The sequence below is a fragment of the Arvicanthis niloticus genome, chromosome 16 (assembly GCF_011762505.2).
Source record: "Arvicanthis niloticus isolate mArvNil1 chromosome 16, mArvNil1.pat.X, whole genome shotgun sequence".
Classification (NCBI taxonomy): domain Eukaryota; kingdom Metazoa; phylum Chordata; class Mammalia; order Rodentia; family Muridae; genus Arvicanthis; species Arvicanthis niloticus.
Window position 1 is genome coordinate 67,829,391 of NC_047673.1, and position 24,634 is coordinate 67,854,024.

The 24,634-nt window shown below is 40.7% G+C and overlaps 1 protein-coding gene across 3 annotated transcripts in view; it reads left to right on the top strand.

Annotated features, from left to right (window-relative positions):
- Catspere (catsper channel auxiliary subunit epsilon) overlaps positions 1-24,634 on the top strand; it is a 122,527-nt gene that overhangs the window by 36,000 nt on the left and 61,893 nt on the right. For all 3 annotated transcript variants that reach the window (XR_013104492.1, XM_034520548.2, XM_076914579.1), the window contains 5 exons: positions 10,567-10,591; positions 12,393-12,470; positions 15,524-15,630; positions 17,199-17,691; positions 22,817-23,294. Coding sequence is in view for 2 of the 3 variants with exons in the window: in XM_034520548.2 (XP_034376439.1) it covers positions 10,567-10,591; positions 12,393-12,470; positions 15,524-15,630; positions 17,199-17,691; positions 22,817-23,294 (1,181 nt within the window). In the remaining variant the exon portion in view is untranslated. The remainder of the gene's footprint in view (positions 1-10,566; positions 10,592-12,392; positions 12,471-15,523; positions 15,631-17,198; positions 17,692-22,816; positions 23,295-24,634) is intronic.

A 24,634-nucleotide genomic window follows, 5' to 3' on the forward strand; every position in this document is an offset into this window, starting at 1 on the left:
CTTAACATCGGCCTATCCAGAGTCTCACTAGGAAGTGTGGTTTGAGCCTCTGTCACTCATGAAAATGTCGGGCTTCTGTCCTCATTCTCAATCACAGGACTCCCTTCCGTGGGTTCTGAAACCACGGAGCAATTGACAAGGGCAGATTTACAAGTAAAAACTCCTGATAGAGCTGTGTTAGAAAATTAAACCTCCACTGTGACCAAAATGGCTACTTTCTGCTTCTTTTAAAGAAAAGAACTTGGGAGCTACCAGAGAGGAAAATCTATCTCAATAAACTGAACTCTTGTGTCTCCACCCAAGTTCATGTTGTGGTAGTTGGTATGAGGCTTTGAGAATGTGATAAGACCTAAGGATAGAACCCTTATGGATATGATTAGGGCCTTATGATAGAAACTCCCTACCCTATTCAGAGTGAAATAGTATCATCTGTGAGCCAGGATGTGGCCTACTCTAGGGAGTGAAGCTGACCCTACACTGGTCGTGCACTTCCCGGCCACCAGAGAAATGAGAAATTAAGGTTAAAGTCACCTGCTTGGTGGTTTCATTATAGCAAAGGACTAAGATGTCTTCCAAGAAACCAGAGAGCCATTTAATGCATTACTGTTCACATTCATGTACACTGATCCCCGAGAGCTGAAACTAACCAAAATGAGCCTCCAGGCATCCCTGAGCTAGCTATGTCTCCTCCACACAGCCAAAACAGAAGTGTCGTCCAGGAAGTAACCCAGAGACTATATAGAATCCTTGATGATGGTTCCTTTACAGCCCACCAAGCGTGCTGCTAGTTTTATGTCAATTTTACACAAGCAAGAGTTGTCTGCAAAGAGGGAGCCTCAACTGAGAAGATGCCTCTGTAAGATCCAGCTGTCGGGCATTTTCTTTTCTTTTTTTTTTTTTTTCAATTATGTTAATAGCAGCTTTATTTGTAAGAAATAAAGAAACTGGAAATAACTTATATGTCCCTCTCCTGAAGAATGGATAAAGAAAATGTAAATCTATATGATAAAATGCTATTCAGTTATGAAAAAAGACATCATGAATTTCTGCAGGCAAATGGATGGATCTTTTTTTTTTATTCTTTTTTTTTTTTTTTAGATATTTTATTTACACTTCAGATGGCATCCCCTTTCCCCATTCCCCCCCACCCCCCTTAGGAAACCCCTATCCTATGCCCCCTTTTCCTTTTTGCATTTATACATTTTTTTAAAAATAATGTTAATCATAAGCGTTATAAGTTTGGAATTGTTCAATCAGAGGTGTAACCCACTGACCGACCTAGATATAACAACTATCTTTGACTGGTGGAGATACATGAATATCTGCCTCCCTGTCTCCCCCATCTTTCTCTCTTTCATCACCTACCTTCTCCTATCCTTCTTCTCCTCCTCTTCTTACTCCTTTTCTTCCTCTCAGTACTCCTCCTACCTTAGCTCCTCCTACACATCACCCTTCCTGTTAAAATGAAACTTTTCTCTCAAAATACAATTAGAGCATAATTATGCCAATTTGTACCAGTGAGGTACAAGATAGTCCTAATACCCAGTCCATCATTTTGTTGACTAACCAGCACCTCTGTCATCTATCCTAACTAAAACATTTAGTTCTGAACCTGGCTTTAGGATGAATGTCAGCTGACGACCATCCACTCAAATCTTTTCTCTTACGGTAAATAGCTTTAAGTTTTCAACCCCGTCAGAAATCCAGAATGACTGAGTTAACTATAATTGTGGGAAGCACAAAGCATAGCTTCTAAAACTTAGCCAATTTATAGAGACCTCTGAACACCTGAAAAGCCCCTATACTACCGAACGTTTGGAGCATCAAATCTTCAGCCTTCTGGCCCAGAATCATCTGACAGACCTTGGTGATGCAGGATTATTAAGGACTGATTACTCTGTCTAGGCAGATATAATCAGTCGACTATTCTGCATGTGTGTCCTTTTCTGGACAGTAATTTGTCTGTAGATGGAGAGAGGCAATTCTTGCCTAGTGGCTGTTACCACACAACTGGAGTAACTCCAAGGATGCTCAATTTCTTCTTAGAATCCACAACAGGAAGCTGTCAGGAGCAGACAGGTCTCTAATCAATATGAACATTAATATATAAATATTTGTAGCATCAGTTCTATGGACTTCTGATGTTTTGAAAACCAACTATCCATGTAAGGTAACCTGGACTGTTTTCCGTTAACTCCTCTCAGCTATTTCTAAGTAAAATATGGAAAACACCCTAACAATAAACTCAAAAATATGAATTTGCTATAGTCCCTTAACTCATAGGTTAACCGTCCCAAATCAGTTAAAAAAGTTAAAAAAGGGCTGGGTCTAGGCATTGTATTCCTAAATGTGTTATACAGGCACAATGCCCATGAGTGTATCAATATTCATCTCATTTTTATATTAATAAGAGGCTCATACCAATGAAAACCTTAAATTTGAGATCAAAGTAAATTTTGTACCATTTAAGAAATTATAACTTCATCTTGATTATAATTATACAGATTTCTACCAGTAGGTTATGGCTATGCAGTAAGTCCTAGCTAATCCCCCCTGTTCCAACAAAACCACTACTTGTCCCTAGAAAGACAGACCATTATTAATCACATTAGTCCCCAAGCTCAGGGAATAGGGGCGCTGACTCTTCTTTAACTTCTTCAAGCTGATTAAGGGCGTTGAGATTTTAGAAGAGGGGTTGGGGGGAAGAGTAAGTTGATAAGCCTCTGATGCTGTGTCTTCACTGAATCCAGATGGAATTCCAGGGCATCAGAGGTTTGGGAACAGAAACTGAAAGAGGGGCCATCAGGAGACCTTTCCACCTGGGTATTCACCCCATGTACAGCCACCTAATCTGTTATTGACCCCAGGTGGAAAGCAACAATACCAAACAACCAGAGCCCCCCAGGGTCTAAACCACCAGGTTTAGAGGTCTGCTCAGTTTGCTTGATGAGTAGATACACCAAGGCTGTGTATTCTGCAATATACAATTCTCAGAACAAGTTTTAGTATCAAGAAAAAAAAAATTTCCCACCCCCAGGGGGCTGACATTTTTTTTTAAAAGATGATGGTTCTGAAGACTCCCCCCCCCCGCTTGTTAAAATTGGTTGTAGTATTTACGTTTCAGATTTTATCCCCTTAGCCTACTTCCTCCCACCACCCAGAAACCTATCCCATCCCCCTCCTCATGCTTCTATGAGGCAGTGACCACACCTACCCCCCTCACTATCCCCTCCCCGCCCTCACTTCCCCCCCCCACTGTGTATTCATTCATTCATTCATTTTTCATTCATTTTTTTTTTTATGGGACAGGGCCATCCTCCCCTACATATACCTCTGGAGTCTTGGGTCCCTCCCTATGTGTTCCCAGGCTGGTGGTTTAGACCCTGGGGGGCTCTGGTTGTTTGGTATTGTTGCTTTCCACCTGGGGTCAATAACAGATTAGGTGGCTGTACATGGGGTGAATACCCAGGTGGAAAGGTCTCCTGATGGCCCCTCCTTCAGTTTCTGTTCCATGTTTTGTTTCCCTATTTGCTCCCTTGAGCATTTTTATTTCTCATTCTAAGTAGAACTGAGGCATCCCTTCTTGGTCGTCCTTCTTCATGAGCTTCATGTGGTCTGTGGGTTGAGTCTTCACTAATCCAAGCTTTTGGGCTAACATCCGTGGAGATATGTTTGTGTAACTATCTTCTTTTGGGGTTTTTGGAAGATTACTTTCTTGCTTTTTCTAGGTTGTAGTTTCCCTCCTTGTGTTGGAGTTTTCCATCAATTATTCTTTGAAGTGCTGGATTTGTGTTGGATACTGTGTAAATTTGGATTCGTCATGGAATATTTTGGTTTCTCCATCAATAATGATTGACAGTTTTGCTGGGTATAGTAGTCTGGGCTGGCATTTGTGTTCTCTTAGGGTCTGTATGATATCGGTCCAGGATCTTCTGGCTTTTATGGTCTCTGGTGAGAAGTCTGGTGTAATTCTTATAGGTCTGCCTTTATATGTTACTTTGCCTTTTTCCCTTACTGCTTTTAGTATTTTTTCTTTGTTTTGTACATTTGATGTTTTGACTATTATATGGCGGGAAGTATTTCTTTTCTGGTCTAAACTATTTGGAGTTCTGTAAGCTTCTTGTATATTTATGGACATCTCTTTCTTTAGGTTAGGGAAGTTTTCCTCTATAATTTTGTTGAGGATATTTACTAGTCCTTTTAGTTGGGAGTCTTCCCCCTCATCTATACCTATTATCCTTAGGTTTGGCCTTCTCATTGTGTCTTGGATTTCTTGTATATTTTGGGTTAGTAGCTTTTTGTATTTTGCATTTTCTTTGACAGTTGTGTCAATGTTTTCCATGGTATCTTCTGCACATGAGATTCTCTCTTCCATCTCTTGTATTCTGTTGGTGATACTTGTGTCTATGACTCCTGATCTTTTTTTTTTTTTTAGGTTTTCTATCTCCAGGGTATTGTCCCTTTGTGATTTCTTTATTGTTTCTACTTCCATTTTTAGATCCTGCATGGTTCTGTTTAATGCCTTTTCCCGTTTGGTTGCATTTTCTTGAAATTCCTTAAGGGATTTTTGTGTTTCCTCTGTAAGGGTTTCTATCTGTCTACCAGTGCTCTCCTTAAGTTCTTTGAGAGTGTTATTTATGTCTTTCTTAAAGCCCTCTATCATCATCATGAGAAGTGATTTTAATTCTGATTCCTGCTTTTCTGGTGTGATGGGGTGTTCAGGGCTTGCTCTGATGGGGGAGCTGGGTTCTGATGATGCCATGTAACTTTGGTTTCTGTTGCTTACATTCTTGCTCTTGCCTTTTGCCATCTGGTTAACTCTAGTGCTGCCTGTACTTGCTGTCTCTGACTGAAGCCTGTCTTTCTAGTTATCTAGCTTGTGCCTGATCTCCTAGGGGTCCAGATGTCTCTGTGATCTTTTCCAGCTGCACTGATTACAGTGGTACCTCTAGGATGCCTCAGGATATGGTGCCTCCAAGGTAGTAGTCCAGCTAGGTGTCTGCTGTTCTGGGTGCAGTGTCTCCTCTAGAATATCTCAGGATATGTTGTCTGAAGCTCTGAGTTCATTTGTTCCTCTGTGGATCTGGATTGAGTGGACCTTCCAGTATGTCTCAGGTGGAATCCTGGGTCCACACAACAGCAGACCTGGCAGAGGTGTGATCTAGGCCTCAGATCTGGGAACTAGTTTCTAAGACACTGTCCAAGTTAGAGCGCCTGGGATCCCTGCCTCCTCTGGGTCCTTTTGGTTCCCAGTCACTCCCTGTTTAGGGCGGGCCCTGCTGTCTGCTTACCTAAGATACTGCCTGAGTTCGAGCTCCTGGGATCCCTGCTTCCTCTGGGTTCTTGGATGTTGGGGGCAGAGCTGCCACCCAAGATCTGCTCAGTGTTCTGGCCCAGACCGGAAGGAACCAGTGTTCCGGCAGGCATTTTCTTAATGAGTGTTGGGGCAGGGCCCAGCCCACCATGAGCAGTGCCCCAGGCAGGTGTCATGGGTTCTGTAAGAAAGCAGGTTGAGCAGCAAGCCATGGGAAACAAGTCAGTAAGAAGCACCCTTCCATGCATTTGCATCGGCTCCTGCCTCCAGGTTCCTGCCATGTTTGATTTGAGTTCCTGTCCTGACTTCCATCAATGATGAACTGTTGTGTAGAACACCTCCCAGAGTTGCTTTTGATCACGGCATTTGTAAGTCCAAATGAGGCCATATACATCCTAGAGCAGCAGTTTTCAACTCTCCTAACTCTGCCACCCCTTAATACAGTTCCTTGTGTTGTGGTGACCCCCAGCCACAAGCTTATCTTGTTGCCACTTCATTACTCTAAGTTTACTATTGTTATGAATCATAATGTAAATATCTGATAAACAGGATATCTGCTATAAGACCCTCAAAGGGGTCATGACCCATGGGTTGAGGATCCCTGCTGTCGAGCCTGCCTTGTAATGCTTTGCTACCCAGAATGGGTAGCAAACTCACTAATGAGAGGCTAGGAAGTTGTTAGAAATAAAACAGATTAGGCCGCTTCATTTGTCCTGGACCTGCTATATGAACATTATTAACAAGACCCTGTGTTATTTGTATATGTGCTATAACTGGGAAGTACTGGTCTAACTAATAATTTCTCTAAAGCATGGACCTCAAATTCAATTGCCTAAAAAAGAGAGCTGGGCTTGTAGCTCACTGGTAGAGTGCCTACTCAAGCATGTACTAGCCTCTAGGTCGAGTTCCTGAGAAGGGAGGGAGTAGTGGTGGAAGGTGGGGGAGAGAGAGAGAAGGGGGAAGAGAGAGAGACGTATTTATTCTAAATTATCCTCCAACTTTGTACATAGCCCCAAGACATAAAAATATCGCATCCTGTTACTGGACCCTCGGAGAGTGATCCTTGAAGCACTTCCCACTGCCCTAGCTTTGAATCCTGCACAGTGGAGTGGATGTGATATTATGTCAGTGTGTCACTGATTTTCACTTTACTGATGTCTCAGTTAGTGTTTCATTGCTATGAAGAGACACCATGACCAATTCTTACAAAGGACAACATTTAATTGGAACTGGCTTACTGGTTCTGAGGTTCAGTCCATTATCATCATGGCAGGGAATTACTACAGCATCCAGGCAGGCATGGTGCTGGAAGAGATTAGAGTTCTAAATCTTGTTCTGAAGACAAACAGGAAAAGACTGTCTCAGGGGGATCGTGAAGGAGGGTCTCAAAGCCCATCCTCACAATGACACACTTCCTCCACAAAGCCAAACCTATTTCAACAAGGTCACACCTCTAACAAGGCCACACCCACTCCAACAAAGCCACACCCACTACAACAAGGCCACACCTACTCTATCAAGGCCACACCTATCAAGGCCACACCCTCTCCAAGGAGGCTATACTTCATAATATTGCCACTCCCTGAACCAGGAAAATTCAAACCAATACAACTGGTTACTAAAGCCATTGAGTGTATTTTACACTTGTGGGAAATGCCCTCCATTGTCAATAAGTGTATTGCTTCATTTTTTAGTTAATTTTCTTTTTCATAGTAGTTTATAAGACTTTATTTTTAAATTACTAGTTCATTATCACTCACATGTGTTTAGATTACTTTATGTATCGGGTTTTTGTACATTGCTACTTCTACTCCCTGTTATTGACAGAGGCCCTTACTATTGCAAATCAATTATAAATCTAACTTTGTGAGTTTTTGCCTACTAAATTTATTTAAAGAAAATTTCTGGGGCTGGAGAGATGGCTCAGCTGTTAAGAGCACTGACTGCTCTTCTAGAGATCCTGAGTTCAATTACCAGCAACCACAAGGTGGCTCACACCCATTTCTAATAGGATCAGATGCCCTCTTCTGGGGTGCATGAAGATAGCTACAGTGTACTCATATACCTGAAATAAATAAATCTTAGAAAGAAAGAAAAATAGATAAAGAAACAAAAATTTTCTTACCTGCAAGATCACAGTCTTCTACATTAAGTTTTATATTATTTTTTTCTGTAAAAGTCTTAATCTGCACAGAGAGTGGTAGCACATGTCTTTAATTCTAGCACTTGAAAGGCAGAGGCAGGTGGATCTCTATGAGTTCCTGGCTAGCCTTGTCTACAGAGTGAGTTCCAGGACACTCAAGGCTACACAATGAGGCCCTATCTTGAACCCCTCCTCCAAAAGAAAAAAATTCTTAATCCTCTTGGAATTAATTTTGAATAAGCTTCAAGGTAGTAAGGTTCACTTCTGTTTTTTAAACATGAATAATTGATTTTCATAACAATTTACTGAGTACTGTATATACAGTATCTACAGTTTATAACTCAGTTTTCTGTATATGCCTGGCCTCCTAGGCTGTCTGTCCTACTTAGCTGGTCTATTTGCCTCTATGTCATCTTTGTTACTGTTTGTTTGTTTTCAATTTAGGTTTTTAATCCACTTACAAGATACTAGATGTCTTTATGACACTTTCTTTTTGCATTTTCTGTGTATGAGTGTTTTGTGTGCATGTATATTTGTGCACTACACATGTGCAGTATCTGAGGAAGCCAGAAGAGGACACTGGATCCCCTGAGGCTGCAGTTACAAATGGTTGTGACCCACCTTGAGGGTACTGGGATCTGCAGCTTGGTCCTCTGAAAGAGCAGCCAGTGCCTTTGAACACTAAGCTATCTCTGTAGGCATTTTTGTGACATTTTCAAAGTAGGTTTTAATAGATTCTCCTCCCTTCCCTCCTGTCCCCTCTTTCCGTTCCCATGTGGCCTCCCCAGAGCTCCTTTTCACTCTCATGCCACATGTTTCTTTTTGCCACCTCTCCCCACCCCACACTTTTTGAAACCATCTGTTGACCATCTTTCTAGTTTTATAGGCTTTACACAGGCTCACCCATACACACCACATGTACCACAAACACCATACACACACATATCATACACACACCACACACTAATACATACCACACACTCATACACACACCATACACACACCATACACACCACACATCCCATAAACATCATACACACACATCATACATACACCACACACTAATACATACCACACACTCATACACACACCACACACACACCATACACACCACACATCCCATAAACATCATACACACGCATCATACATAAACCACACACTAATACATACCACACACTCATACACACAAAACACATTTACATGCTCACACACGCCATACACACACCACACACACACATTCATACACATCACACATACTACACACATACACACATAAACACACTTACTAGACCAGGCTGGCTTCAAAATCTGCCTCTACCTCTCAAGTGCTGGATTAAAGGTGTGGGGAGCCAATGGAAGGCAGCTATCATCCTTGCAGCCATCTTGAGCCATATACCCTGATAAGAGACTTGATTACAATAGTCTACAACAGCTGAGCACACTCTGATAACATCTTGGTTTAGATACCCAGGATCTTCCCTTGGGTATGTGAGACTTAAAGGTGTGTGACTTAAGGGCATGGCTTAGAGATCAGATTTAGAGACAAGGCCTAAGGGCATGACTTAAAGGCGTGGCTTAGGGGCGTGGCTTAGACGTGAGACATATAAAAGGCAAGAGGCAGACAGAAGAGTTCAGTACAACTTAGAGTACAACTTGGAGTAGGATTAGGCATTGAGGAAGAAGACACTTGGACTAGAGAACTCAGAAGAAGATTATTAGGTATTAGGCACTTGGCACTTGGAGGAAGAACTTGGAACTTGGAGGCACTAGGGACTAGGAACTAGGGACTAGGAACTTGGAGAGAAGAAGAGAGACTGAAGAATAAACAGGATTGAATCACACTCTGTCTGGTCTCCATTCCTCGAGTCAGGTCTCTCTCTCTCTCTCTCTCTCTCTCTCTCTCTCTCTCTCTCTCTCTCTCTCTCTTGCTGAACCTGGACCGGCAGAGCTGAGCAGCTTAAGGCAGAGCAGGCTCTAACAATTTAGCCCCCAAGGCTTTGGGCAGTGTGAGTTCAACATTGACAGAGCGGTCCGCAAGATTTTGGCCCCCAAACGTGGGGCAGCTCGGGTCGCAACATAAAGGTTTGTGCTACCATGCCCAGTTTTGAAATTACATTTTCTTAGTAGATCTTCCTGCTGTGTGGAAGACAGTTTTAGATTTTTTAAAAGGTATTTATTCAGAGCAGTTTGAAATTCATAGAACCTGAGAGGACCATAAACAGATGTTTCTATTGGGTCATCTGTCTTCAACTGTTACTCATGCATACGCCCATTTTCAATATGCCTTCCCAGAGTGGCATATTCATTTTAATTGATCAGCCAACATCAGTGTTTGAGCACCAAAATGCTGCAGCTTGCATTATCGGTCCAGTCTTGGTACTGTATTTCCACCAGCATAGACAAATGCATAATGGTGGGTCTCCATCATTCAGGTATCACATATTCTTACCATGCTAAAGTACTTGCATTCTACACGTGCATTCTTCTCGCCTACCTGGTCCCTAGGAAACACATTTTAAAAAATTACCTCATCCTATTCTTTATATCTATGTACAAAAATGTTAAGAGAATATTCATAGGTTTAGAAACAATGCATTGATGGGAATTTTGATGCCTGTGGAGACCTGCTGGGAACAGGACTTCTGAAAGGTGAATATTCCTGGAAGGCTGTGATACAAAGCCATTTTCCTGGCTAGGAGTAAGGTCTCTAAAACCAAAGGGCTCTTGGTAAAGCTGAAGGGGTTTATGCCTGACATGAAACGGAATTGCACTTGGCCAAGAGATGTGCTTATGCGTATAAAGCAAAAATTAGTGCAGTGACTCCTGGAGGCAAACCAAACAAAACCAGGGTGATCCAGGCCAAGTAACTTGGACCAGAGAAACAGAGGAATGGTTTCTGCCAAATTCTGAAGCCACTTTCCTGTAAAGGCCATTGGACAGAGTCCATGTGATGCTGTACCTTTCCTGGACTTACCTTATGAGAAGTAAATAAATAAATAATGGATTTTTCTTTTCAAAAAAAGAAGAAACATGTATATTGAAGATATAGCGTTCCAACTAATGTTTCTTATGATGTTTATTTAAATGTATTTTGTTTTCCTCCCCACAGAGACGTTTATTACAACTTAAGCCAGGTAATGTTTATCAGGTTTGCATCTCTCCCAAAAGTTGCTACTCCAAGGTCTTCCTTCATTACTTACGTTTTCAGAAATTCCCCCAATGCTTTTGTCATAAATGTTCTATAGAGTGGCAGAGCTCAAAGTATGTTTGAAGATCCTTTGGGTTTAGGAGGCCTAGTCAGGGAGGCTTGATCGAATATGGGTGCAAGGGTGGGCTTCTCTTCAAATATCTTTCCTAAATAGCAGAAGCAGAGAGGATTACTCAAGTGTCTTCTGTTGAAACACTAAAGGGATTGTAATACTATTTGCAGACATTGGGGATCTGGGGCTGTTCATAAAATACTTTAGCATGTAATGTGCTTATCGAGACTGTATAAATTATCATCCAATGTTCTTAGTTTTGTTACATGGTACATGTTTATAAATCTAACCCAGTTAATACAAAAGCCTTATAAAGTCAGGCATGGTTTGTCCTCTGAGTAATCAGAAGGATGATGCTCAACAATCATAAATTTGAGGCCAGCCTGAGCTACAAAGTAAGATTGTGTATAAAAAAATTATATAAAATTAAGTTTTGAAGGCTGGAGATGTAGCTTATTTGGGAGAGCACTTTCCTGGCAAGCACAAAGCCCTGAGGTCACTCCCCAGCACACATAACTTGGTATGGTAGCTGGTCCATGCCTGTAATGTCAACATTCCAGAGTTCAGCACTCCAGGTCCAGAGTTCAAGGTTATCTTCTTCAGCTTCACAGTGAGTTCAGTCAGCTGATAATGTCAAATGTTACCTAGGACATAGAACAATCAGTTTTGGGCAACATGGCAAGACCCTGACTAAAACACTGTACCAAAAATCAAAGGAGACATTAATTACAGTTATGAAACATATAATTCGTGCAACTCTAAACCTTTTTAAGTCTAGATTTTCCATACTGGGCACTACTGGCACATACCTTTAATTCTAGCACTGGAGAGAAAGAGACAGTTCAAGGCCAGCCTGGGATAGAGCAAGTTCTAGGTGAAGAAAAACTTAAATCCAGGCTTGGAGGATCACACCTCTAATCCCAGTGTTTAGGAGAAAGGCATGCAGATCTCTTGAGTTCAAAGTGAGTCTACAGAGCAAGTTCCAGGACAGCCAAGCTTAGGCAGTGAAGAAGTTAAAACAACCGAAAGCTGGTGATGATGTACTAGAACAAGGGGCCATGTTCCAGCCCCAGCAAGCAGCAGAACTAGGCAGCTTTGGCCATGTGGCTCTGGCTTTAGAATAGAAGGGACTACGGGGACAATTGATGCTGGTTAGCTGGAGCTAATGATTAGTGATGATTAAGAAGAGTCCAGCGTCACTGAGGTGAAAACTTTTTTCATTTCTATTTTATGAGCATGTATAATTTACCTATATGAATCCCATGTGCCGTTTACACGCCTGGTTCCTGCAGAGGCAGCAGAGGACACTGGATCCTTTGGAATTGCAGCTAGAGATAGTTGTGAGTGGTTTTTGCCACAAAAAAAGAAAAAAGAGGGAAAAAAAGGAAATTTGTATAAAACTGGAAGAAATGTGAATACATTTTATTCAATTATTTTTAATTCTTTGATAATTATATATACAATGTATTTTGTTTGCATTCAATCTTACCCATCCTTTAACTACTCCAAGATTTACCCTCTATCCCACTCCTCCTAACTTAGTTCTCTCTCTCTCTCTCTCTCTCTCTCTCTCTCTCTCTCTCTGTCTCTCTCTGTCTCTCTTTCACACACACACACACACACACACACACACACCACAGAGTTCAATTTCTGCCTCTTCTATTTTATGTTATAGATTGTCACCATATGGGTGTATGATCCAGAAAGTGCTAGCTCTGAAGAGCTGTTGAAGACCGCAAAGAAACCTTCACTGGTTAGTACCAATATTCATTGGATCACACAGGCTGCCAGTCTTTTTCTGAGGACTGAGTTTATGCTATAACCAATGTGTAGTATTTTAACTGTCCTGAGGTCAGTGTAAAGCACCTTTATGGCTTCCTTGATGAGTTTAGTCATCACAGGTATTTGAACTGCCCTTGATCTCTGCAATTACACACCACTCCACTGAGCATCCTCCTCATCACTGTTGAAGAGATGGATCCTTTGTGTGCTTTAAGGATGTCCTATGAGTATATACATTTGAAGTCATGCATCCAAAACATAGCTAATGTGTAACATAGCAAATATTTCAGCCCTTTCATATATTCATTACAAATTTACTGCTTTGAAGAGTTGAATTTTGCGTTCTGTTTCAATGTAAAGCATACGGAGGAATATCAGTATAGACAGCTGTTCTCATGAGCCTGTTGCTATCTCAGTGACTGGTCAGGAACTCTCTGATATAGTGTGTGTGTGTGTGTGTGTGTGTGTGTGTGTGTGTGTGTGTAGGCCAGGAGACAGTTTTATGGAGTTGGTCCTCTTTTCCTTATACCTTTATTTGGATTCCAGGGATTAAACTTTGGTTGCCAAGCTTCAGAGGTGCATTTTGACTGGGCCCATGTCATTGGTCATTAACTCTTTCTAATCCTGTCTAACCCCATTCATTAGCCTAGTTATCTTTTTATTTGGTTGTTTAACAAATCTCCTGTTTCACATTTAAAGCTTCCCACTATTTAAAGATGTATTCACATTTGAGGTCTAATTGAGCACGGTATCCATATTAAAATAGAAAACTAGTGTGGTATATTTATTTTCTTCCATTTCTGAAGCTAGACATTCAACAGTAGGTTTCCCAAGGACTTTATTTTCTGTGTTAGCTTTCCAAGGCTTGTAGATTATGCATGGCAGTGGAATTTGATTTGAACAAGGTTTGTGTTTTCTGACTGTCTACAGTTGTCATAAGATCTTCATGCATTTCCTTTTCTCTCCCGCCCTCTTTAAAGCTAAGTCTGTTGTAGCAAGTGCTACATTTTGTTTGCCTCTCAGTGACTTTTGGCTTGTTTCTACTTATGGGCTATTGTGAACTATGCTGGTAATTCTGCTTTAAATTTTTTAGAACTCTGCAGCGTTCCTCATAGCACTTGCCCTGTCCTATATTCCTACCAGCAGTGCAGAAAGGTCCAATTCTTCCACAGCCTCAGTTACACTTTCTAGGTTTTGTAGAGTCAATGCTGTTTTTCTTCTTTAAATAGCCACCCTTAACGATAGGGAAATCTCACTGAGCCATTTGCCTGTTTGTCCTTTAGGCATGATCTCACTGTGTAGTTCTAGCTGGCCTCCAACTCAGGGATCCAACTGACTTTGTCTCCTGAATGTGGATTCAAAGTGTGCTCCACATTTCCCAGAATCATTGTGGTTCCGATCTGCATTTCTGTAATGAGCACTGATGTGGAACATGTCTTCGTGTCCCTATTGACCATTAATATAATCTTTGGGGAGAAATGTCTTTTCAAGTCTTTGTTCATTTGTGATCGTGTTCTTTCTGAATTCTTGAGCTTTAAGAGCTTCCTATATGCTGCAATAGTTGATTAATCTACTCGAAATTCTCCTGGCGGCTGTGCATGCTCTTCTAGCAACAATATGAATGTTGTGGATTCAGGAATGAAAGACATACACACATAGCCTTTTATTTCAATATGTCTTAAACAGAACAATACAAACTTCCCCGCAGCTAATACACTCTCCCCTCTGATATTCCTAAATTATTACTTACTAAAACATATTCCATCCTGACTGCTATAGGCCCAGCCCTGCAGCACTCATGGACCATGATCCCAAACTCTTATATGTTGGTAGTGTCTCTGTCTCTCTATCCTACACCTTTCAGTCTGCAACCTTCTTTTTCCCTGGAAATGGTGATTCTCTTCCTCCCTCAAGTTCCTTGCCAAGGAACCTCAAAGTCCAATCTCTGTTTCCCTGCTCAGCCATTGGCCATCAGCAACTTTATTTACCAATTAGAGCAAACTGGGGGTAAGGACCCACAGTGTCTCACATGCAGAAGTGTAAATTCCCATAAAATTTCAGAACCCATAATTAAATATTCACAACATCTATATAATCTGAATATTAATATCTTGCAGAATGCAATTTGCAAGTATTTTCTTTCATATGTGGATTGTCTTTTTACCTTGTTGATGGTGTCTTTTGGTACACAAAACCTTTTAACTTTGATGAAAGGTATTTACCCTTTGATTGACTACAGCATCAATTTCTCAACTTTTCTTTATGTATGTATATATGTGAGTGTATGACATGTTTATACAGAAGAATGGACATGAGGAGAACAGAATTCAAGGTCAAATTCTGGAGACCTTCATTGTTTGTGGGAGGAGATGATGAGGAAGTGTTAGCATCAAGAAGTGCTTCAGATGGGAAGACCACCCCAGTATATCAGTTGCCAACAGACAGACTTTTCATTTTTTAAATTATGGGGCCACTAAGCTTGGTCAGAAGATGACATTTTTTGCTTCCAAGCCTGAATGACCTGGGTTCAATCCCTGGGACCTAGGTGAAGGAAGGAGAAAACTGACTCCCTCAAATTGTCCTGTGTCTTTCACATGTTTACTATGGCAACACTTCCTGCCCACAACAAAAATACAAAATTAACATTTCAACACTTATGTTTCTGTATTTCAGAATCTCCGTGGTTTTCATTCACATAAGATTCTGATAGCACAAGAATGTCTTCAGTATGTTGGATCCTTTATTATACCTTATATTTCTTTATAGACTGAAGCAAGTACTCCACCACTGAACTATACCGCTATATGACATTAATAGTTCATAACATTGTCGTTGGGAGGAAACTATATGGTTAAAAGAAACAAACATAAATAATGAAAGTATGTTGTTGAATATATAAGCATAAACAATGTCTTAACTAAAAGAACAAATTTAATACAGCATTAAACACATAAAAGTACTTCCAAATACCTTTGGCTATGAAAATAATAAAAGAGAAACCTTACTTTGTTTTTATTTTTTCAGAATTCCCAGGTACTAACCAAGCATTTCTACACCATGGGACAGCGTCCTTTCATATTCACACCTGAGAAGAGGCTCGTGTACCACTCAGGTTCCTTAACTTCAGAAGGGTATTCAAGTCTTTTAATTTATCTTTAATTTAAAAAACAAAAGCTTCGAAAAAGATTTGAAAACATGAGTAGACTTTTATGAAATGTACCTGACATACGATTTCCAGGGAAAGAATTCTTTTTATGACACAGAAAAAACATTTTTTTTTTCTGTGATAATTCCAACTGATGGATCAACTCAGAAAATACCGATTACATTCTTGGATGATTGTTTCCCGATGTGGTTAAAAGCCTAATCCTCAATCTAAAAGCCTCATTAGGGGTGACCATATCCCTAAATGATCCCTACTCTGCCGTGAAAGCAGGCTGCTGGGATATGAAGGATGTACTGGTCACAGCCTCCACCAGTGTTCATTAGCACTCCCACCCTCCTACCCACAAATTCCAACCTGAGAGGTAGCATGTTAACTATGGAAGGTAGGATGCAGTTACTGTCTTCAACAGGGAACAGACATGTTCTGATAGAAATGAACACACGCTACTGTGCAACATAGCAATGCCTGCAGCTGACTGCAGAAGAGGGGAATAAGGCATGCCTGAAAGTGGAGTTAGCAGGAGAGCCTTGTAAGCGTGAGTGGAGGGGGCATGTATACAAGAGACTTCAAACTGGGACTTAAGAGAACAGACAAATTCTAAGAGATGCAGAAAACTGTCATGAATAGGAAGAGTAAGAAGTACCACTCGAAGGATCTTCAGAACATTAATAAGCTGGAACTCAAATTCTTTTTGCTTTTATAACACTTGGGAAGTGAGTCCCTATAAAACCAGACTGAAGGCCTTCTCTGATGTAGGAGAAGTGTGGGAAGGTTATGAGAACATGTTCCTTGTCTGTTTTTAACAAGCTTTGTTGAAGAGAACTTACATGCCAGGTAACCCCAGCCTTTTAAACTGTAGTTTAAACTAATTCAATGTGTACATTGATAACTTCAGAATTTGGCACATTGCTCAATCATTCTAAAGTTGATAAGCATGTTGGTTATTTTCTTCAACTCTGTTAAGAATAATGCTGCTGGGGTATCTGTATGCAAATGTTGTATGCAGTGACGACAAGTTTTGTTTCTCTTCAGTATATATCAAGGAGTGGGATTAGAGTCACACAGTACTCCCCACATTTGATTTTTGAGGAATGGTTAGATTGCACAGTTATAAAATCACTGCACCATTCAGATTTCCCCCAGCAGTATATGAAGTTTGCTATTTCTCTACACCATTGCATAATACCTGTTATGATTTGCTTTAGATTTAGAAGCACTCATTGGTGTAACTAACAAATGTGCTTGCCACTCAAGAAACCAATAGGTGATGTGTGAAACTATATGTTAAGAAAGAGGGGTATGGACTGTTCATTTGTGGATAGAGAGACACACTGCAGCAGAAAGAGTATCAAAAGTCATTATTTTCCTCTGTCAGTGTGAAGAATGAAAAATGGAGCCAGAGCAGCTTATGCTGATAAAAAGGGTTTTTTTTTTTTTTTTTTTTTTTAGCATAAGCTCTGAGGTAAATCGGCGAAAGGAAGGATCAGGGTGCCCACTCCTGTTTCCTCTCTGTCTCATTTTTCTTCTCCTTAGAACCTGGGTCATTCATCTGCCAATGTCTTCAGATGATATAGTCAAAGTGATAAAAGGTAACAAAGTGGCTTTCCAGGACTGCCTCATTGCAAATCGCCAGTTCATGCTGACGTTTCCCGTAATGACTATGTTGGAGCCTCCTGGATACCTGCCAATCACCCTGCCAGCTGGAAGTCCACTGCTGATTAGCTGGCATTCCTGCATCTCTTCGTATGCTCTCTTGATCACTGACCAGGAGAGCCTCCAAACAAATGACTCCTTTCAAACCTGGGTCAAAATAAGAGTCCCTCCAGGTATCCTGAGTGACGCTCAAAGGCACAGTCTGAAGGATGCGATCCTATTTGCGGAAGGAATTCTGTTTCTAGTAGAAAGTACTGTTTACCTAAAAAAAGATGGTGTATTTATGAAACTGAACAGAAGCAGAGGTATTTCTGAAACTGGAATTCTTGGCTTTTCAAGAAGACGATGGTGTCAGATTAGATATTTATATAAGGTTAGTGAAAGATGATATATGTGAGTATGTATATTACCAACATATAATTAGATATTAAATGATATTATTTGTTCAGGAACATACCAGGGATCTATTAAACAGCATTGTGTATGCTTGTTATTGCTCCCAGACATGTACTAACCCTCTTACCTTTTAAGGTCAGACAAGATTCATCACGTTCAAGCTCACATGGTAGTATAGGCACGGTTATTTTATCTAAATATATAAACAGTTGTATCTCTTGCATCCAAGTTTTTTGAGGTCTCTTAGCAGCAAGGATGCATCCCCAGTGATAAAGAGTAAAATTGATCCTGATGGCATCATGCAGAGCAAGCAATTCAGTCATATTGTGGAGACAAAAGCTCCCCCATATATTCTCCACTATTCCCTGTGTGCTTTCAAAGTTAATCAAATCATTATAATAGTATGGACAATACACAATACAGCATTCTTATTACAAAACATTAAAAATATTGCACAAAAATGCCAATGTTTTTTTTAACTATATTGTTTCTTCAGGAAATATGCCATAGCAAAGCCAAGTCTCTTAGGTTGAATGTTAGAATGTAAGTGATAGCCAAGATGACCAGGTTAGAGCTGAATAATGTGTAACAATTCCAGTTGCCTTGAATCCTGGCCACTTGAGGGTGGGGTTGCTCCTGCTGATGGAGTCAATGATGGGGCAGGGCTTTCTTACAATATTCTCTCCTCATAGACACTCATAAAACATTTTATAACTCCACAGCATGGATCCCACCAAGCTGTTCCACCCCACTCTGCTTCACCAAGTACACTGATGCTTTGGGACATAAGCCTACATTTAACTTATGTCTTGACTGAATTTGTTCCTTCAAGAAGACAAGCATCAAGGAACACACCACCACTCAGCCCCTAACCCTGCACCCAAACATTACTTCAGCAAAAGAAATTCCAAGAGGAAAAACAAAAACGGTATCCCAAAGGACTGGCCCAGAGGAAGATGCACATTCCAGCATGTTAGCTATCCTCAGAATTGGCCTCTGATGGACAGAGTTCAGATATCAGGTGGCAAAGGAGGAATCTGCAACAAACTTTTTGCATAAAATAATGACTTTCAAATAGATCTTCATGTGTTGTTGAAATCTTTACTCCCAATCCCAGGATTCTACCCTGACTTTGATGATTCATTTCCCAGATAAAAGACACACACAACCTTCATATTTACAGTGAGGCTTCAACAGCACAAGAGCTGGGCAGATATCTATCCTGTATATTAGAACCCACTTTCCTTTCGATAACCCCGAGTCACTAATATGTCTCATCTGGGCTGCTCTTGCCTCCAGTTGGCCAGCCCTCAGGCCCATGTTTTCTTGACTCTTAACCCATGGCATCTTCCTCCTCCTCCTTCACCTTCTTCTGCTCCTCATGGTTCTCTGACCTCAAGCCCAGGAATCCTAAACCCCACCTGTTTTAGTTAGGCTTTTACTGCTGTGAACAGACACCATGGCCAAGGCAAGTCTTAAAAGGACAACATTTAATTGGGGCTGGCTTCAGATTCAGAGGTTCAGTCTATTATCATCTAGGCAGGCATGGTACAGGAGGACCTGAGAGTTCTATGCCTTCATCTCAAGGCTGTTATTGGAAGACTGACTTCCAGACAGTTAGGATGAGGGTCTTAAAGCCCAAGCCCACAGTGACACACCTACTCCAACAAGGCTACACCTCCAAACAGTGCCACTCCCTGGGCCAAGCATATTCAAACCATGACACCACCTATGTCTCCTCTGCCCAACTATTGGCTGTCAGCATCTTTATTTACCAATCAGAAATAACTTGGAGGCAAGATCATATAGCATCACTTGAGTCTACACCCAGACTCCAGATCTTGGGGGCCTGCACTTAGCATTACAATACACAGCAAGACCAAACCTCAACACTAACACATTCAAACCTATGTCAGCCTTTCATTCCAGAAAAAAAGAAGGGGCTGCAGAGGTGGCTCAGCAGTTAAGAGCACTGGCTGTTCTTCCAGAGGACCTGAGTCCGATTCCCAGCACCAACCTGGTAGATCAACACCATGTGTAACACCAGTCCCAAGGGATCCAACACCCTCTTCTGACCTTAGGCACCAGGCATGCACATGAGTATACAGACATACATTTATACAAAGCACTCAAACACATGAAACAATAAAATAAAAAAATCTAAAAATTAAATGGTCTATACTCTAGAATACTTAAAAGAATGTGGACCAAGCCAGTTATATTTAGGAATATCCATGTACATACATATTCATGAAGCAACAACTAATGCAAAACAGAAGTCAAGATTTTGAAAGAGGGCAAGGAGGGGATATGGGAGGATTTGGAAGAAGGAAAGGGAAGGGGAGATGATGTCATTTTATTCTTAAAAATAAATAGAAGTGTTTTAATCTGGACTTCATAAATAGTAGCCAACTCACAAAATTGCAGGAATTTGAATTTACAGTAGTTGTGTGAGTTACTCATGTGAGATCTGAAGTGAAAAGTCTGAATTAAGCAATTATCTTTATCAGGCTGGCCTCTGGGGGTCATCTTTATTGTTGATTGACAATGAAAGTCTAGTCTAAATATAGGCAGTACCAGTTTCTAGGTTTAGGCCCTGGACTGTGTTACGTGTAGAGAGAGGGTTGAGCCCAGATGAGCATGTGTTGACTCTCACCAATCTTGACTGTGGGTGTGGCCCTGGTTCAGGCTCCTGCTTTGGCTTCCCTGTAATGATGACTATCACCTGGAATTCTGAGGAAAAAAAAAAAAACCCTTCTCCCTTGAAGTTGCTTTGGTTAGAGTTTTTGGTCATAAATTGGGGAGATGCATTAGAAAAGAAGAGATGTCTCAAATCAAACATTTCTGTTTCCACATTAGAAAAGTAGCTGAGGCCTGGGAAGGTATTCCACAGTAGTGTCCTTCTATTACTTGTCAATATTGATGTTAAAAGCTGTAGTGATTATGAAATATTTGTAGCAGACTTTTTCATAGTGGTCACTTTACACTGACCTTTGACATACTTGATCTTTCAACATTTCAGCTCTCAGAGGTTATAGTGCAGCATTTCGCCTTAATCTTATATAGAGACATCCTGGTTTTTAATTTTCAGTGCTGGGGTTCAATCCCAGGACTTCACACATACTAAGCACACCCAGCCTCTAGCTCTGATATGTTTCTTGATTGTGTCTTCTCTTTAACCATGACTCTTTCTCTGTCTTTGTATTTAAGGAAGGCTTTTTATAGACTTAACCTTTTTGTGTGTTGTTGTTAATCCATAGTGATAACATCTGCTTTTGAGTAGAATCTATTTAGATGTAGTGCTAACTATTGCCATGGCTTGATTAAATTAAGACTACTATTTGGGAAGCTGGAAAGGTTGCTTAGTGCTTAGGAGAGCTTGCTGCTTAATTGGGAGAACCAGAATTTTGATCCAAGCACCCATACTGGGCAGTTCTCAAAGGCCTACAACTCAGGAGTGTGAAATCTACTGTATTTTTTTTTTTTTTTACTTCCCTGGGCACGTGAACTCCTGTGAGAATATATTCACATGGACAACACACACACACACACACACACACACACACACACACACACACACACACACTAAACCTTTAGGGACAGGGAATAAAAGATCACTATTTTGGCTTCTTCTCCTCTCTTCCAGGCAATGAACCTAGGCCCCCATGCATGCTAGTCAAGTGCTCTACCACTGAGCCACACCTCCCTAAAGCAACATTTATTACCTGTCTATCAAACCGGTTCTTTGGTCCTTGGTTTATCCATTCTTGCCTCATTTTAAATATGTCATGCAATTTTTTAGTATTTTTATGTTGTCTCACATACAGAACTTTTAAAATAAAAGCTGGTTTTGGCAGCTATATGTTGTGGCAAATCTCTAACCTCAATAAACTTGTGTAAAGAAAACACAACTCAATTATATTATTTATAAGCTGTACACCTAGATTGGGTAGATATGCCACTACATTATCCTATTCCCCAGCTGTAATTCCCTTGTTACTTGTGGTTCTTACAGGTCACATGTTTCTGCTCCATCAACCTTGTACCTCTTCTTCCTCTGTCATCCTCTCTCTCCTCCATCTCTTCATCTCTCCCCCTCCTTCCTCTCTCATCCTCTCTAAAACTCTCAGCCCCACCTTTTTTTCCTCTGCCCAATCACACGCTCTAGCCTTTATTTGAGCAGTTAAAATGGGGAGAAAGTTTACCTGAAATCACCTGAGGATGTGATCTATTCTTTTTTGGGGCAGCTCCTTTGGAGAAAGCAGAATTAGCATCAAACTGCAAACAGCACCAGGCAATCTTCATCTACACTTGGATTTAGAATAATCATCTTTAAGCTACCAGGGTTTAATGTTAAATAATTAGGGTACACTCCAGTAGGACTATGCCTCTCTACTTGTACCCCAATGCTTTGAATGGTATTCTACTTCTAAATATGCTTTTATGTCTCATAATACATTCTCATGCAATATTGCACTTTAAGTAACCATGTTTTATAGATATACATGCAAAATGATAAAAATTAAAAGATTTTTATTGTTATCTTGTTGTTCCATGGGATATTTGGGTTTGACGGTTTATTTGTTTTTGAGACAAGGTCTCACTGTATAGCCCAGGCTGGCCTCAAACTCAGAATCTTCCTCAACTTCCTAACTTCTGAGATTATCAGTGTACACCACCATGCCCAGGAAGAAAGATAAGTAACTAAGCAAGGAAAGGCTGATATATTTAAAGTTTTAAAGGAAATAATGTTTATTTTTTCTACTGCTAGAAATATCAGAAGAAATTCTTAGAATTCTTTTCTTAATATTTAATGTGATGTGTTTTTATTTAGTGGAATTCAGTGCATGAAGTATTGCTCTGAAATACACTAAAAGGAAACTTGGTAATTAATAAGAAGGGGTTTCTTCTTAATACTTTTGGTAATTACTTCCTTTTCTTCTCATTACTTTTGGTATTTGGTGTGGAAGCCAGGATTTGTGTGGCTATAGTTACCCTCCCAGTCTCTATTCTCCATTGCCAGTTTAGTGAAAATAGAAGACAGAAATTGATAGACCTACTCTCTATCACCAAGGATTTTTCAATTTGTTTTTCTTTTCCAGCTTTCAGCAACAAAAACCATAGTAGTGGCTTGGTCAAAAAGTGACTTGTTCATTGGATTTCATACATTTACCTTTGAGACATTAGTGACTACTTCACGGCTAAAAACTATTCTCAAGATTCCCCCCACTGACACTCTGGAAATAGCAACTGTTGAGTACTCATGGCACCCGAAGGAGGCTGCTATCGTGCTGTTCCACTGCTCTGTCTGCACCGACACCAGGAACCTTCGCATAGTGCTGTATAATGGAATATATGATAGGTACACACTCAAGGAATTTGGAATAGAAGTGCCCAAGGAGAGAGTGTTAGAAGGTCGTTTTCTTTTCTCAGCCATGCCTGATATGATCCTGTGGGACCAACACAATGTTTACTATACCTACAGAAACTTCACTGCTGTTGGAACTATCAAAACAGTTACAGGAGACACCGACTTCCCATCGTTAGCACAGGGCAGCAATGTCCACTTCGTCCTTGTAGGTAAGATATTCTCAATCCTGCAAAAAGTATTCTGGGTCTCATATTAGTTATATAGGGATTGTAAATGTTCTGATATGTGGTACTTTTGATGACTAATGCTATATATCTAGCACCTGAAGCTTAATAGATTCTACATTTGGCCAGCATTAAACTGTACCTTTAATTTTTTCAAAACCTTTAAAAAATGATGGTGCATAAACACTTTAACCTTTCTTATAACCCACCACCCATCAGAGATAGTAGGAAAGAAAGGATGCAGGGGAAGTGGACCTGTTTAGAAAGGTTCTTTGAAGCAACTCCTGTCTGTGTTGTCTGGAAATCAACAGTTCAGTTCACAGGTCAGCAGGCAGCTCAGTTCGATCCACTCAGGAACACTTCATGGATACACCAGCAGTCTAGTTCAGTAGAGTTGGTTAGCAACAGTGGTGACAAAACCTAGCAGACACAGCCAGGCCTCAACCTTGACTCAGTTCAGCAGGAGGGACCAACAGGAACAGCAGGAGAAGTTCTCAGCTGTGCCTCTCTCATCAGAGCAAAGATCAGTGAAGACTCGAGACCCACAAGCATTGCACAGGTACCTGTACCAGAAAGCCAAGCTCTGTCTCTGTCACTTCATAGAGTCCTTTTTTTACCCTCCAAACATCACGTGTCCTCTACATGTCTTGTCTCAGCCGGAGTCTTGCCTCAGCATGTGTCCTAAGCAGGTGCATCCAACCAGCCTGAGTCCAGAAAGTCCTGACAAATGGAGCTCAACTATATTGTAAGGCAAACCAACACATGTGTGTTGTTAGCAAAGAATCCCTCATCCCATGTCCTTTCACCTCTTTGCTTTAGCAGAACTTCCTTTCTCTTGTGTCTGTTTCAGCTAAACATTCCTTCACAAGTCTGCCTTAGTCTTTCACTAGTGTCCATTTCAGGAAAACACACCCTAAGGTGTCCACCCCAGCAAAACACACAAATCCATCACAATTGACTCTCCAAAGAACTGTAAAGTTTCCCCTTCATTAAACCGTGATTCCATGGGCAGAAGGGCAAACTGAAAAGTCTCATTTCATTTGATTGTCATATACAATAGCAAAGCATTTTATGTATTTGTTGTAGTGAGTGATGTTGTACTGTTTAATGTTCCTAACGTTGACACAACTAAGTTCCTCAATCTGTACCTCATATCACAAACCTACAATCGAGGAGCCAGAAATCAAGGTGTCAATAGGACATGTTCTTCTGCAACCTGTGATGGAGAAGGGGGCAGTCTCTTGATTACTGTTTTTTGTTTGTTTGTTTTGCCTCTACTTGTCTCACATACACATCAATCCAGTGTCTCCTTCTGTTACCACACT